This window comes from Leuciscus leuciscus, assembly GCF_965113295.1.
Source record: "Leuciscus leuciscus genome assembly, chromosome: 2".
Lineage (NCBI taxonomy): Eukaryota > Metazoa > Chordata > Actinopteri > Cypriniformes > Leuciscidae > Leuciscus > Leuciscus leuciscus.
This window is the reverse complement of record NC_138726.1, coordinates 62658541-62671248: the sequence shown is the minus strand read 5'-3', so window position 1 is coordinate 62671248 and position 12708 is coordinate 62658541. Positions and strand designations below refer to the sequence as shown.

Genomic DNA, 12708 nt, shown 5'->3' with positions numbered 1-12708 from the left:
TTACCACTCTACAGATAAAGCGTTGTCGGGAAACTCAATTCATGTATCTACCCCGAATTGATAAAATAAAATAAATTCTGTATCAAAAATTATAAGGAAACACCAGTACTTTGTTTAGACTTGGTTTGTAGGGAATTACAAACCTGCGTACATATATTCAAACGCACATAACTATAGAACCAATTCTTAATGCGCACGTGAACGCCATCAGCGTTTCTCACAGGTTCGTGTTTAAAGTCTGTGTAGAGAGAATTGTGTCGTCTTAGCGGCCCCTAATTTAATAACAAATGATCATTGTGACGGAAGCGAATCAATCATAACTAACCTTAGCTGGAAAATAACTTTACTAAAGAACCGATATAAAGCCAAAACAATCTCTGTTACCATAAATTATACGTTTATCTCTGTAAAGCTGCTTTGAAACAATCTACATTGTTAAAAGCGCTATATAAATGAAGATGACTTGACTTGACTTGCTCAATAAAATACCTTACTCGCCCGTTGAGTAATAAAAACACAATCTCTGCATCTTTTTCCACATTTCAAATCCTTCAGTTCTCGCATCTCGCAGATCATCTTCCGAAAATCCAAGCTTATGTTGATTCTTGTTTTATTACAAGCTCTGTCACAATCTTTTTTTGCCAGCAGACTCTCCTTTCTTCTGCATTTTTAAACGGGTGATTCCCTCAATAAGAACTTCTGTAGACGTATGACTGAAATAAAGTCAAACTTTAATCACATAAATATCTAATTAACGGAAGTTTTGGAATGTAGATTAAACCCATACATACACTGAGTAGTGTCCATTTAACACTGAGGGTTTTACTGTGTAGAATGTTGAGTTGTTAATAAAAATTAAGTATGTTTACCATCATTCAACATTTTCTATTATTAAAATTTAAGTTTTATAAATGTCACAACACAAAAATGCTGTTTGTAAATAAGTTTATTTGAGCTGCTGTTGTTGAACACTCCTTTGAATTACAGGTTGCAAGATACTTTATACTCAACTTTTAGTTTTTATTTAAGAATAATCCATATTTCATTTTTAAACAAGTAATTAGTAAACATATGACTAGTGCAAAACACAGGAGTGAGGAGAAGAAAGAAGCCTCACCACCAGAATAACAAGATCCCATGAAATCAACTGACGTGGCTTGTGTTTTGCTTTTATTTTAAACAGCCAATATACTTTGAGCCACATCCTCGAATCATGATCTTCTACTTTATATTTAACAGCAAGTATGTTTGACTGAACGGTCTGTAAAAATAATGAGACGTTTTTTTCAGAAGAGAATAAATGCAAATTTAAAATGTAAATGTTTCTAAAAGCCACAGATGAAAACTCATGTTGATGTCATGGGGTCTTTAAAACATATAGTGCACATTAATATTTTAAATACCCAAAGAACATTGCATTGATAGAGAAAAGACTCATATGATACTTTTAAATTACAGAAATAAATTTAATTGTACTGATATAAGCACATTATCTGATGATTAAAACAAAAAAAGTGTTTGCCAGTTAAAAAATCTTTTGCTTAAGAACAACACAAACATATCCTTCACTCCTAAGATCTGCTGCAGATGAAGTTGAGTTTGTGAGTCTCAGGACGGCTGATCCAGCGCTGATCTCCTCCAGACTGAACTGCTCCAGATCTCACTCCAGACTCACAGTCCTCGTCTCCTGTGCCGTTCCCTGGAGCCCAGTTCTGATAGCACACGGTCTCTCCGCTCACCCAGAACCAGAGGCCCACAGTGCAGGAGTGACGTAAACCCAACCACACCGCCTCAGTAGACGCACGTTTAACCACATTCATCACACGACGCTGCATCTCGTCTGAATGAACCGAGACCAGATCCGTATAATTCTGTCTGCAGTATCTCAGAGCTTCAGGCCACGTCAGAGTCTCTGTGATCAGAATCAGTTTATCTGGACACAAAACAAACCACAAGCAAAAACTAGAGAGAGACTGATCAAAAACAACATGCAGAACAAACACTGTGGAGGAATCTGTCATGTCAGACATGTAGCGTGAACTTTAAGATATCTGGAGGTGATGGATGGATTGTGTGTGTTTGTGAGGATCTGCTCACCTTCCTGACACACAAAAGGATATCGGTTGTTGCAAGAGATGTCTATCCACTGTCTCAGATCGGTGTGTTCGATCACTGTACAGTTTTCATTTCCTCCATCATTATTAGGTTCACCAGAAGCCCAGTATCTGAAAGAGGAGTTAGTCTGATCTGACCACTGCCATGAGTCTCTGACTCTGAACAGACCGATCCAGATCCATGATCCAGATGAATGATGATCACTAATGATCTTCTGAACCTGTTGACTCTCATTCTGGTTCCTCGCACTGACCACACTGTTAGCCCTTGCTGTATTTTCTAGGGTAAATAACTGTAAAATAGCCAGTTTTTTGCTGTATCATCTGGGAACAGTATTTTACTGTAATATGAGGTGCATCTTTAAGAATTTATGCAGCTCAAATAATAAATTACAGTAAATAACCCTATGTACCCATTACAGGTACCAACTGTAACATTAATCAGTAAATTACTGTCCTCCGAAACTACTCGAGTGCATTACGTCACATTATATCGTGAAGTGTAGACAGATTCAGGCAGAAACCAAGGATTTATGCATTAACACACACATGCACGAACTGACTGCCTTATCCTAAACGCGAAGGCGTTGCCCCTTTAAGGCAACCTGGCGGTCAAGTCATAGTTGTTTACGTTTCAGCGTGCATCGTTAATCATTTCAGTTGCTACGTTCTCAAGTTTTAAGCCCTAAAATGGAACCTTATACTAGTAAGTAACGTTAAACTGTTCAAATATAAGTGAGGTTTCTAGAATACTTTATGTGAAGTTAAATCGTTATTATTTGTTCTTGGACTCCCTTGGTTCCAGAAAGCTGTTGGCTGACTTTTTAGCCTCTCCTCACAACTTTCAGTTACATCCCTTGGTGTTGCACAATATTTAATTGATAAATAATCGACCAACCCAACTTGTTTATTTATTTAGTAATGTTTTATTTATTCATTTAATGGGTTAGTCAACATTTGCCATAATGTACAGATGCAAACTCTGCAATGTGCCTTTCCACCAACTAAGCGTTTTTTATGCACATATAAAAAGACACCAACATAGAGCAAATTTTCAATATGCCTGTGGAATGCAGAAGTGCCCTTGTACATTTAAGAAATTCTCCTCGTTTAGGTCTCATATGCACAGAAATCACAGGCAGTCACAAAAACAAGATAATGTTACACATAGGCATCCACAGGCGAACCTCCACTGTCAGGTCCTAGGGTGTGAATTTGTGGCTAGTAATTTTTCAGAGCTGTGCTTCCACTTGCGAATTCATATTAGAGATGGTAGAAAAGTTTGCTGTCCAGTTGAGGGCTGTTGGAAAAATTTTAGAGTGAGAACATCATTCACCACTCATATATCGCGGAAGCATAAGCAGCCAGGTCCAGTGCAGCAGTCTTGTCTCCACAAACTGGGTGAGACAGCAACACCAACAGATCTGTCTCTTGATGGTCAACTACCTCCTATAGATCTGTGTGAGGTACCATCTACATCATCTTTTCAAAGTCATGTAAATACTGATGAAGAGCCTTTTTTACATAACTTGGCTCTGTTTTACCTAAAGATGCAAGGCAAAATGTTGTTACCTGCCAGTACAATTCAATCAATTATCGAGGAATTTCAAGCAGTTCATGTTGATGGAATGCAGGCCATGCTTGTTAGACTAAAAGAAAAGCTGCTGTCATCATCAAATATACCATCATGTGACATAGACAAACTTATTGATGAACTAGTTACACAAGATCTTTTAACTTTGTACAATGAGGGTCAGTTAAAGTCTGACAAAACCAGAAAACACTTCTTCAAACAAAAGTTCAACTTTGTTGAGCCAAAACAGATATACCTGGGCACTGACACAGCTGGTAAAGAACGCTTTTGTCAGTATGTGCCAGTTAAAGAAACTCTTGCATCTCTGTTTAGGCAAACATCAATGAGGGAACAGTACAGCCAGTCAAAAATGCTTGATTCTGTTGACAAAGTGATGGAGGATATAAAGGATGGCACATGCAGCAAGCAAAATGCCATCTTTCATGAGCATCCATCATCAATATCAATTATGTTGTACCAGGATGCATTTGAAGTCGTAAATCCACTTGGCTCGGGTAAAAAGAAACATAAAATCCTGGCAGTGTACATGACCCTAGGTGAGATTCTGCCACAGTACCGTTCATTAGTTGACCCAATGCAGCTTGTTTTACTGTGTAGAGATGAGGACTTTAAACAGTTTGGTCAGCAGAAGGTCTTTTCCAGCCTTGTTGCTGATCTAAAATATTTAGAGGATTCTGGATTTCAGTCTGTTGATGGCACTATTCTTAAAGCAGGGCTAATTGCCATTTGTGGGGATAATCTTGGGTCTCATTGTATAGGTGGCTTTTCTGAAAATTTCAGTACCAACAAGTATTTCTGTCGGTACTGTCTAATTGACAGAGACACTTTTCGCCAACAACCTTTAAATCTTGGCCTAAAAAGAACAAACAGAAATTATGCGCATAGTGTTGATCAGCTCACAACTACTGATCAATGTATGGTAGATGGCATCAAATTCAATTCAGTTTTCAATTCCCTTAATTCTTTTCATGTGTGTGGTGGACTACCTCCATGCTTAGGACATGATTTATTTGAAGGTATTGTGGCTAATGACTTGGCAGTTTACATAAAACATTTGGTCACTGCAGAAAAGCACTTCACCTACAATGAGCTGAATAGAGCCATTACACAATTCAGGCATTTAGGAAGTGACTCTCACAATGCACCATGTGCTGTTAAAGCAGATGGACGACGACTTGGTGGTTCTGCTACACAGAATTGGTGTCTCTTGAGGCTCTTACCAATTTATGTAGGAAGTAAAATTGAAAACCCAATCGATAGTGATGTTTGGCAATTGTGCCTTAAACTGAAAGAAATGGTTGAGTTGATTTGTGCTCCAAAAATTAGTCATAATGAGATTGGCTACCTCAAGTTTTTAACACAAGAATATGTCTCTGCAAGAAGCTCCTTGTTTCCTTACGAGAGTCTGAAAGCAAAGCATCATTACTTGTTGCACTATGCAGACCTTTTACTACATTTTGGACCATTGATTCGCCTGTGGACCCTCAGGTTTGAAAGTAAACATTCATATTTTAAGAACTGTGCAAGAAAACTGCACAATTTTTTGCATCTTTGTAAAACCTTGGCAGAAAGGCACCAGATGTTGCAGTCCTATCTAGCTTGTGGCCAGTTATTTCCTCCTAAAATTCAATCTGTCAGTGAAACACATGTACACAATGCCCAGTTATATAATACAAAAATACAAACTGCAATAAGGGAAGCTAACTGTGTCACTCAAAGTACTTCAGAGGTATCAGGAGTTGTTTATAAAGGAACCAAATATACCAATGGCCTTGTTGTTGTTGTAGACAACAACAGCTGTGGGTATATCTTTGGAAAAATATCACTGATACTCATTAGTCCAACCGATGTCCACTTTGTTGTTGAATTGTATGAATCGGTGCTTTTGTCTGACCTTGGAGTTCACTCTCTGCAAAAATATGATCCGAAGTATGTGTGTGTTAATGCTGACAGTCTGTTGGATTACTATCCCCTTCCAGTGTATAAAGTGGCAGGCCTTTCTGTGGTGTCATTACATCACTCAGTGTGTTCTTTTTAACTTCAGACACAGAGCAGATACAACAAGAAATCAAAAGAGTTCTCCCAGAATTAGATGTCAACAAACTTCAAGATGTGGCCAATCATCTTTGTTTTGTGGTGGGTGTTCAGAAGACACAGGATCTTGCGCTAGTAGAGGTAACAGATCTTCAGGACTTCTTATTCCCTATACAGTGTCGAAAACTACTAATGGACTTCAAACAAAGAGGTAAGACAAAATATGCTGCTAAACCATGTTTTTGCTCATTATTTTCACCATTATGATCCATTACATTTTATGCTGTTTTTTTGTAGAACACTCATAAGAGAGAAATAATTTACATACAGCTGTTCCATGTATAGTTAAAAGTTATTATAAAAGTCCTTCAGAATTTTTTTAAAATGTAAAAAAAAAATGGTTTCACAGACTATCAGGCATGTTTGGCCTGTTTTAACTGAAATCAACTTGCACTGAAATACATTATCTTAAAATATGTCAGTGCCATTTTTTTGTCTTATTTTTTTCTAAGGCATGTTTATAAAATCTGTCTAAGCCCTGTCTGTGAAACCACGCCGTATACAACTTTTCACTTTGTTTCTCTGTATTTTTCAAAGCGTCTAGAGGCCAAGTGGATGAAACGCCAATTGAGATCACATTCACTCCAGTACCACCACACGACTCACTATCTGAACAGCCTTCCACTTCTTACACTCCTTCAAGTTCTGATTGGCTCAGTATATTCCAGATTCCTTGGGAACGCATGCCTGCAGCCCTTCTACAAGCAGCATCCAATAAGGAGAAGGCTCCACTTGGACCGAGGAGAGAGTTTGTAAGAAATGTTGTGGCAGCCATGAGAGAACTGTGCCCAAACCCAAACTTAGCTGACTGTGGGGAAGTAGCTAAACAAATTTTTTCTAAACATTCTTTAACATTCGGAGACTTTTCAGAGGAAGGGGAACAACTGGGAAAAGGCTATAGTTCACTTCAAAGACAGCTGAAAAACAGAGTAGAACATGTTAATAGAGACAATGTAGCACACAGAATACGTCAACCCAAACAGAACTGAACAGCTGCACAGTCAAAAAAGTTAGATGTAAAGTTGATAGTTATGGATGCATTAATTGGCAACCTACCTCCATGCCTGATGGAGAGACCACAGAATCTCTTGAAATGAAGAGAAATGTTCTATTAGAAAAGTTTCAGTATGGAGGCCCACATTCTACTGAATTGTCTGATGTGGACAACCTAATGCAAGAGACTTACATTTATCAGCGACAATTGATTAATTCATGTCCCCCTCCAGCCATTAGTGACATAGAAGTTGAGTGGCCATATTTATTCACTAAAAGAGGCTTATGCAATCATTTTGAAACTCTAACAGGGATTGACATAAGCAGTCGCCTCAGTGAATGCCTGATTGGCAAAAGCAATAGGATTGTCAACTACTTTCAAAAACAGACATTAAAATGGAATGCAGAGGTCCAGGCTCTCCTAAAAGAAATTGAAGCCACACCAGCAACTAATAACAAGACTGCCATATCAGCCATCCTACTGACAATGAAATACTTCAAAGAAAAAGAAAACTCTCTCTTCATTTTAGTAGATGTAAGTAATTATGACATTACATCACTAATAAAGTAACCCATTAAAACAATAAATGGAGTCCTGGTTTCACAGATATGGCTTAAAATTAATACTAGGACATTTAAGAATTTTTGATAAACATGCTTAGAAAACACTGGTGTGTATCTTGAGACAAAACAATTGCACTGACATATCTTAAAATATGTCAGTGCAAGTTGCTTTCCGTTAAGACAAAACTTTTTTAATGTAGCCTATCCAAAATAACTCAATTTCTTAATAAGATTAAACAAATAATTAAAACAGACCAGGAAAATAGATTACACTTACATTCGTATGTGGCACAAATAGGTTTCTAACAACATGGAGAGTAAAAAAAAAAATTTTTTTTTACATTTTGTGTATGACTATCCCTTTAATGACTCATTTTTATTTAAATAATTAAATAAAACTATTAAAATAACCTTTTAAATGGAAACATTGCTAAGTTTTTGCTAAGTAATCTTTTATTTATCTTGTTTTCAAGGAAACTTCCACTAAGATGTCAATAGAGACTGAGCAAACCCTACCAACCACACCAAGGCTCATCATGCTTGGTAAGCATAAAATATATAGTAAACAACCTATATGTTTCTTTGCAGTTTTTATGGTGACTTTTCATATTTCAGGTGATAAACTTCTAACTTCATCTAAGTGGATGGTCAGCATTGAGGGGAAAGTCACACATTGCATTGAAGAGGAGCTGGATATTGCTGCAGCACTCTCTGCACTTTTTGGTTGCTTTTATGTTTTTAATATTGAGTACCAGGAGTCAGCCAGTGCCACACTTGAGCTAATTCAACGGTAAGTGTTAAAATCATTATGTCCAATCATGGTCTTATTAAAGGAATGGCTAGTCCAAATACACATGGGAACAACTACTGTTTTTAAACTTTTTTTCCAATATGTATTTGTTGTTGTACTTGGTTCTTATAATACAGTTTTATTTTTATTTTTTTTACTAACTGATAAAATTCTAAAATGTATGTTGTCTGATTTGATGATTAGATTCTTTGTGAGAATAAATCCTGAGGGGACAAAGTGTGCTGCAAATTTTGGAACTAGCCGCAAAACTGGGTCTACAGTTAAAAGAAAGGTTCAAAATGTGAATCCACATGTCCATACATTTTTGCAGAGCCTTACCGAATTTGAATGGAAAACATCTAATTAAAGCTACAATATGCAAGAATTTTTGGCCTCTAGAGGGCGCTACATTCCAAACAACAACAACGGCGTAGCTTGATGACGATGTGAAGGAGCGTGGAATGATGGGAACTGTCGTTTTAAACTCCACCGTGGATGTAAATCAGTCAGACGGGAATCTAAAATCATGTTCATGGATGAGGCTAAGTTCTTTTTTTATAATGACATGCTTTTTGTGGCGAGGGGGGGGGGGGGGGTTCAGCGCGGTCTGTAATGGGAGAGAGAAGAGACGAGCAAGTAGGTCAAGTGCAAATGACGAACACCTGTGTCTTATTGCAGTGATCCGCGTGGAGAGACCGCTTATAAGCCGCGCGCTGGAACGAGAGAGAGACTGAAGAGAAAATTGGACGCAGAGAAAGAAAACCGGTGGATCCGAGCTCTCATTTTTGAACTGTTTTGTGCCGTCGCGGTTGCCACGGTGAATGCGCGTTGTGCACGACTTTTGTTTGTTTTGCTTTATTTTAATAAAGTACGAGTCCCAGTCACACCGACCCCTGTCTTCTTCCTTCCTGACTCTTGAACCTCATCACACTTTTATTTCATTAAAATGAATTAACCGCAAGAAAAGTAAGGTTTAATACTACATTGGTTATCATAGATGTTACTGTATGTCGAATTCATTGTTGTGATAACGCGGGGCAGTTTTACGTGTTCTAAACAATTGTTGTAAAAGTACATTCGAACATACCCACATCATTTGCCAAAATACTGATTAATATTTATGTATAACACATGCTATATTTATTTACATGGCCATAAACACCAGACGTGATAAACAATGTCAATAAACTAAACAGAAATCTAAAGCAATAATACTTCCCTTACATACCGAATGCTACATTAGGAAATATAAAATTAAGCATAACGTTACTTTGTCGACAGAACCAGCTGCAATCGGTAAAGAATAATTATGTTCCATAACGACTGCAAGAAACAAGCTACGTGTGTTGCTTGATAGACGCTACAACTACAACTTCCGCATTTGTCCAGGACTCCACGCAGTACGAGCGGAAACCGAGGGTAACGCGGATATGACGCCATTGACTGGCGACTCCCAGCTCCCCCCTGCTCTAACGCCCCGTTTCCTTGGTTAAAATCGCAATTTTCTCACGATTTAAAAATAGTTGGAAACATTTGGGATATTGTAAGTAATCAACTTAACAAAATATATAACACTGGCCTTGAGATTATGGGATATTTTAATGCAAAATTCTTGCATATTGTACCTTTAAGTAAGCATGGGCAGTATTTATTAAGACTTTCATTATAAAGATATAAACTGGTAATTTTTTTTTAAATTATTACAGGTTTGGAACAACATGTGGGTCAATGGTGACTGATTATTATATTTTTGATGGTGTATATTTTTATTGTTTTGCTTTTTTTTTTTTTTTTTTTGGTTATACTTTTATATTGTGGTGATATGATGTAATTATTTTGCCAGTTATGTAGGAAATATGCCAGATAAATTGATAGAATTCCCTAAAATGCACTGGCTTTGTTCATTTGTGTGTGTGTGTGTGTGTGTGTGTGTGTGTGTGTGTGTGTGTGTGTGTGTGTGTGTGTGTGTGTGTGTGTGTGTGTGTGTGTGCGTGTGTGCGTGTGTGTGTGTGTGTGTGTGTGTGTGAATGATAAAGGAAGAAAACATTATTTCTATTTGGTTATATTTTATTGTAAATATATATTTTTTTATTTGAATTTGTATTTAAAATATGCTTGATGAATTAAGTTACTAAAATACACTGGCATTATTGTTTATTTATTTAACTTTTTTTGTTATATTCTTAAGGAAATAAGAATGCTTGTATTTTGTTAATAATATTTACTGAGGTTGTAAGATGTTATTTAGCCAATTGGCCATGCACTGGCTGTGTTTTTTGTTGTCAGAGTGATTACAAATACAACTTAAGAAAATAAAAAGTAAGCCAAGAGTGGTTACTAAAAGAAGAGAAAAGTAAATTAATATCCGAGTTCAGAATTGCTAAGTTAAAACTTTTTTTTCCATAAATGATCCAAAAGTGTTTTCTTTTTGTTAATTTTCTCATGTTGTGAATACGAAAAATGTATGCTGTATTTCGAATGTTATGTTGCCTTTAAGAGAATAGGCTTGTTTGAGATGAGCAAAATCTGCGCAGAATCGCGAGATGCATGCCGGTTAGAAATGTGTCCGAGACCGCTTGCTCTGATGTCATGCTGACATATGTCAAAAAACTCTAGCGACCGCAAGGCGCACGTGTCGGATTCTGCAGTCGCGCGCATTATCATTTTCTTCTGTCAACTGTAGAATATCCTCAAACTTCTCCATATCCCTTTAGTTTTGAAGAGTACATTATTTTTGGGGGGGCTAGATAGAAGTATGAATCACTAGCATTTGTACGGAAGCATATTGCATTCACTTGAGAAAAAAAAAAAAATCTACTCTGTTTTTCTGAATTAACGAGTTAATTATCTCAGAATTACGAGATAATTTTTCATGGAAAAAAAGTTTTTGCTCTGTTTTTCCGAAATGATCTCAGAATTATGAGATCATTTTTCATAAAAAAAATATTTTTTTCTGTTTCTGAATTAACGAGTTAATTATCTCAGAATTATGAGATTAATTCATTAAGTCATTAATTCAGAAAAACAGAGCAAATATTTTTATTTCAAGAAAAAATTCTCATAATTCTGAGATAATTAAGTCATTAATTCAGAAAAACAGAGTAGATTTTTTTTTTCCTCAAGTGAATGCAATATGCTTCCGTAGATTTGAAACTCGTTACGAACTAAGAATACTAACCTGTCCGAAGCCGAGCCACCTCCAATAGTTGAGCCTGGAGCAATGAACACCGACATTCGTTTGGATGGGGTAGAAGTAGATGGGCCCTTCTCATAACTACGGAAAACAGAATAAACATACAGCTCAACTAATCACGACGTCATCTGGACTATCCAGTACTGTACCAGGCATAGGGGATAAACATTATGCGTCTTTTGACCAACTTGCACAAGGCAAAATATAGCTAAAAATTCCGTGCAATTTATTACGTTTGGTCGACCAACCTGAACCCACAAAGCATATTTTTTACTTTCTCTTTTGCAGAGATCACAATGAATGTTTGCGAACATTAGGTTGTTACAATATTTTCCAGCAGCACATGGAATAAAGGAACGTCTGCTTGGACTAATTTAGCTAGCTAACGTTTGCATAACGTTAGTTCTCATGTTGACCTACTTGCAGAAATAAATCATACTCCTAAATCAATGTTATTATTTTTTTTATTTAATAAAGTAGGATCAGCTAACAAGAACAAATAATGTCGATATCTAGCAAAATAACAATCTAGCAGCAGTACATAGCTAGAGCACTCATTGACTAACCTGATAAATGAGGTATTACATTACTGTACCTGTCCAATAGAAACGTGGCCAACTCTGCATCGCTCTTCAATCCAAATGAAAACTTCATCTGCCGCCATCTGACAAACGCCAGACCCAGATTTACTCTGGTTTTACTCCGGGCTTTATCCGATGCTCTCTTTGCATTGCTATATTTTCTTATCTTATTTTTTTGGCAAGCTCCGTCGGTAGTAGGGCTTGCGTCCGCCATTACTTTAACAAAATATTGGGCGTGTTTGTAACTCTCAGTGTACCTGCCCTCAAAGCCTGTCATTGGCTATCACCTCACACACATCCTTACAAATGTGTGCAGCGATTTACAAATGCACAGAAAGCGGTTCACAAATAAATGCCAGGCAGAGTTGTGTTTGTAAAATAAGAAAAATATTTGTAAATATTTCATTTATTTGCAAATCTCATTTTATTTATTTGTTTATTTTATATTTTTTTGTGAAACTCTTTACATTTATTTGTGGATCTTAATCTATTTATTTGTGAATTGGATACATTTTTGTGAATCTCTTTACATTTATTTGTGAATATTAATCTATTTATTTGGAATATTGCAACAATAATACCCCCATAAGTTTACTGCTGAGTGCTGACCTATCAGGAGAGAGACGCGAATGGGGAAATGACGTCAGCAGCGCGCGGAGAGAGAAATTAGTTGTTAGCACAGAGAAATCGACAGAGATAATTCTGAGAGAAAATAACAGTGATTGTGATTCAAAAACTAGACAAAACGTCTAGATATATATATTTATTTTATTTGAACTGAACTA

At 36.7% G+C, this 12708-nt stretch overlaps 2 protein-coding genes and 2 long non-coding RNA genes across 6 annotated transcripts in view; 2 read left to right on the top strand and 2 right to left on the bottom strand.

The window, feature by feature from the left end:
• Positions 1–493: 493 nt before the first annotated feature.
• LOC309492575 lies at positions 494–1262 on the top strand. The gene is made up of 2 exons (XR_014203599.1): positions 494–836; positions 1124–1262. It is a non-coding gene; the product is annotated as an uncharacterized lncRNA (long non-coding RNA).
• Positions 929–12708, bottom strand: part of LOC309492466 (C-type mannose receptor 2-like) — a 177235-nt gene continuing 165455 nt past the window's right edge. For both annotated transcript variants that reach the window (XM_082161467.1, XM_082161468.1), the window contains exons 5-6: positions 2098–2335; positions 929–1933 (exon numbers count right to left, since the gene is read on the bottom strand). In XM_082161467.1, coding sequence (XP_082017593.1) covers positions 1572–1933; positions 2098–2335 — 600 coding nt within the window. In that variant the 3' untranslated portion in view covers positions 929–1571. The remainder of the gene's footprint in view (positions 1934–2097; positions 2336–12708) is intronic.
• Positions 4427–11338, top strand: LOC309492500 (uncharacterized protein). 2 transcript variants are annotated; one of them, XM_082161517.1, is made up of 6 exons: positions 4437–5953; positions 6340–6554; positions 7833–7902; positions 7975–8149; positions 8354–8516; positions 9856–11338. In XM_082161517.1, exons 1-5 carry the CDS (start codon positions 5935–5937, stop codon positions 8514–8516), a joined length of 642 nt encoding a protein of 213 aa, XP_082017643.1. In that variant the 5' UTR covers positions 4437–5934; the 3' UTR covers positions 9856–11338. The 2 variants fall into 2 exon arrangements, with proteins under 2 accessions (XP_082017644.1, XP_082017643.1); XM_082161518.1 differs by lacking the exons at positions 8354–8516; positions 9856–11338 and having other exon boundaries at positions 4427–5953; positions 8001–8143.
• On the bottom strand, positions 6592–11425 carry LOC309492567. The gene is made up of 3 exons (XR_014203592.1): positions 11328–11425; positions 6859–6889; positions 6592–6719 (listed from the first exon to the last, which is right to left on the bottom strand). It is a non-coding gene; the product is annotated as an uncharacterized lncRNA (long non-coding RNA).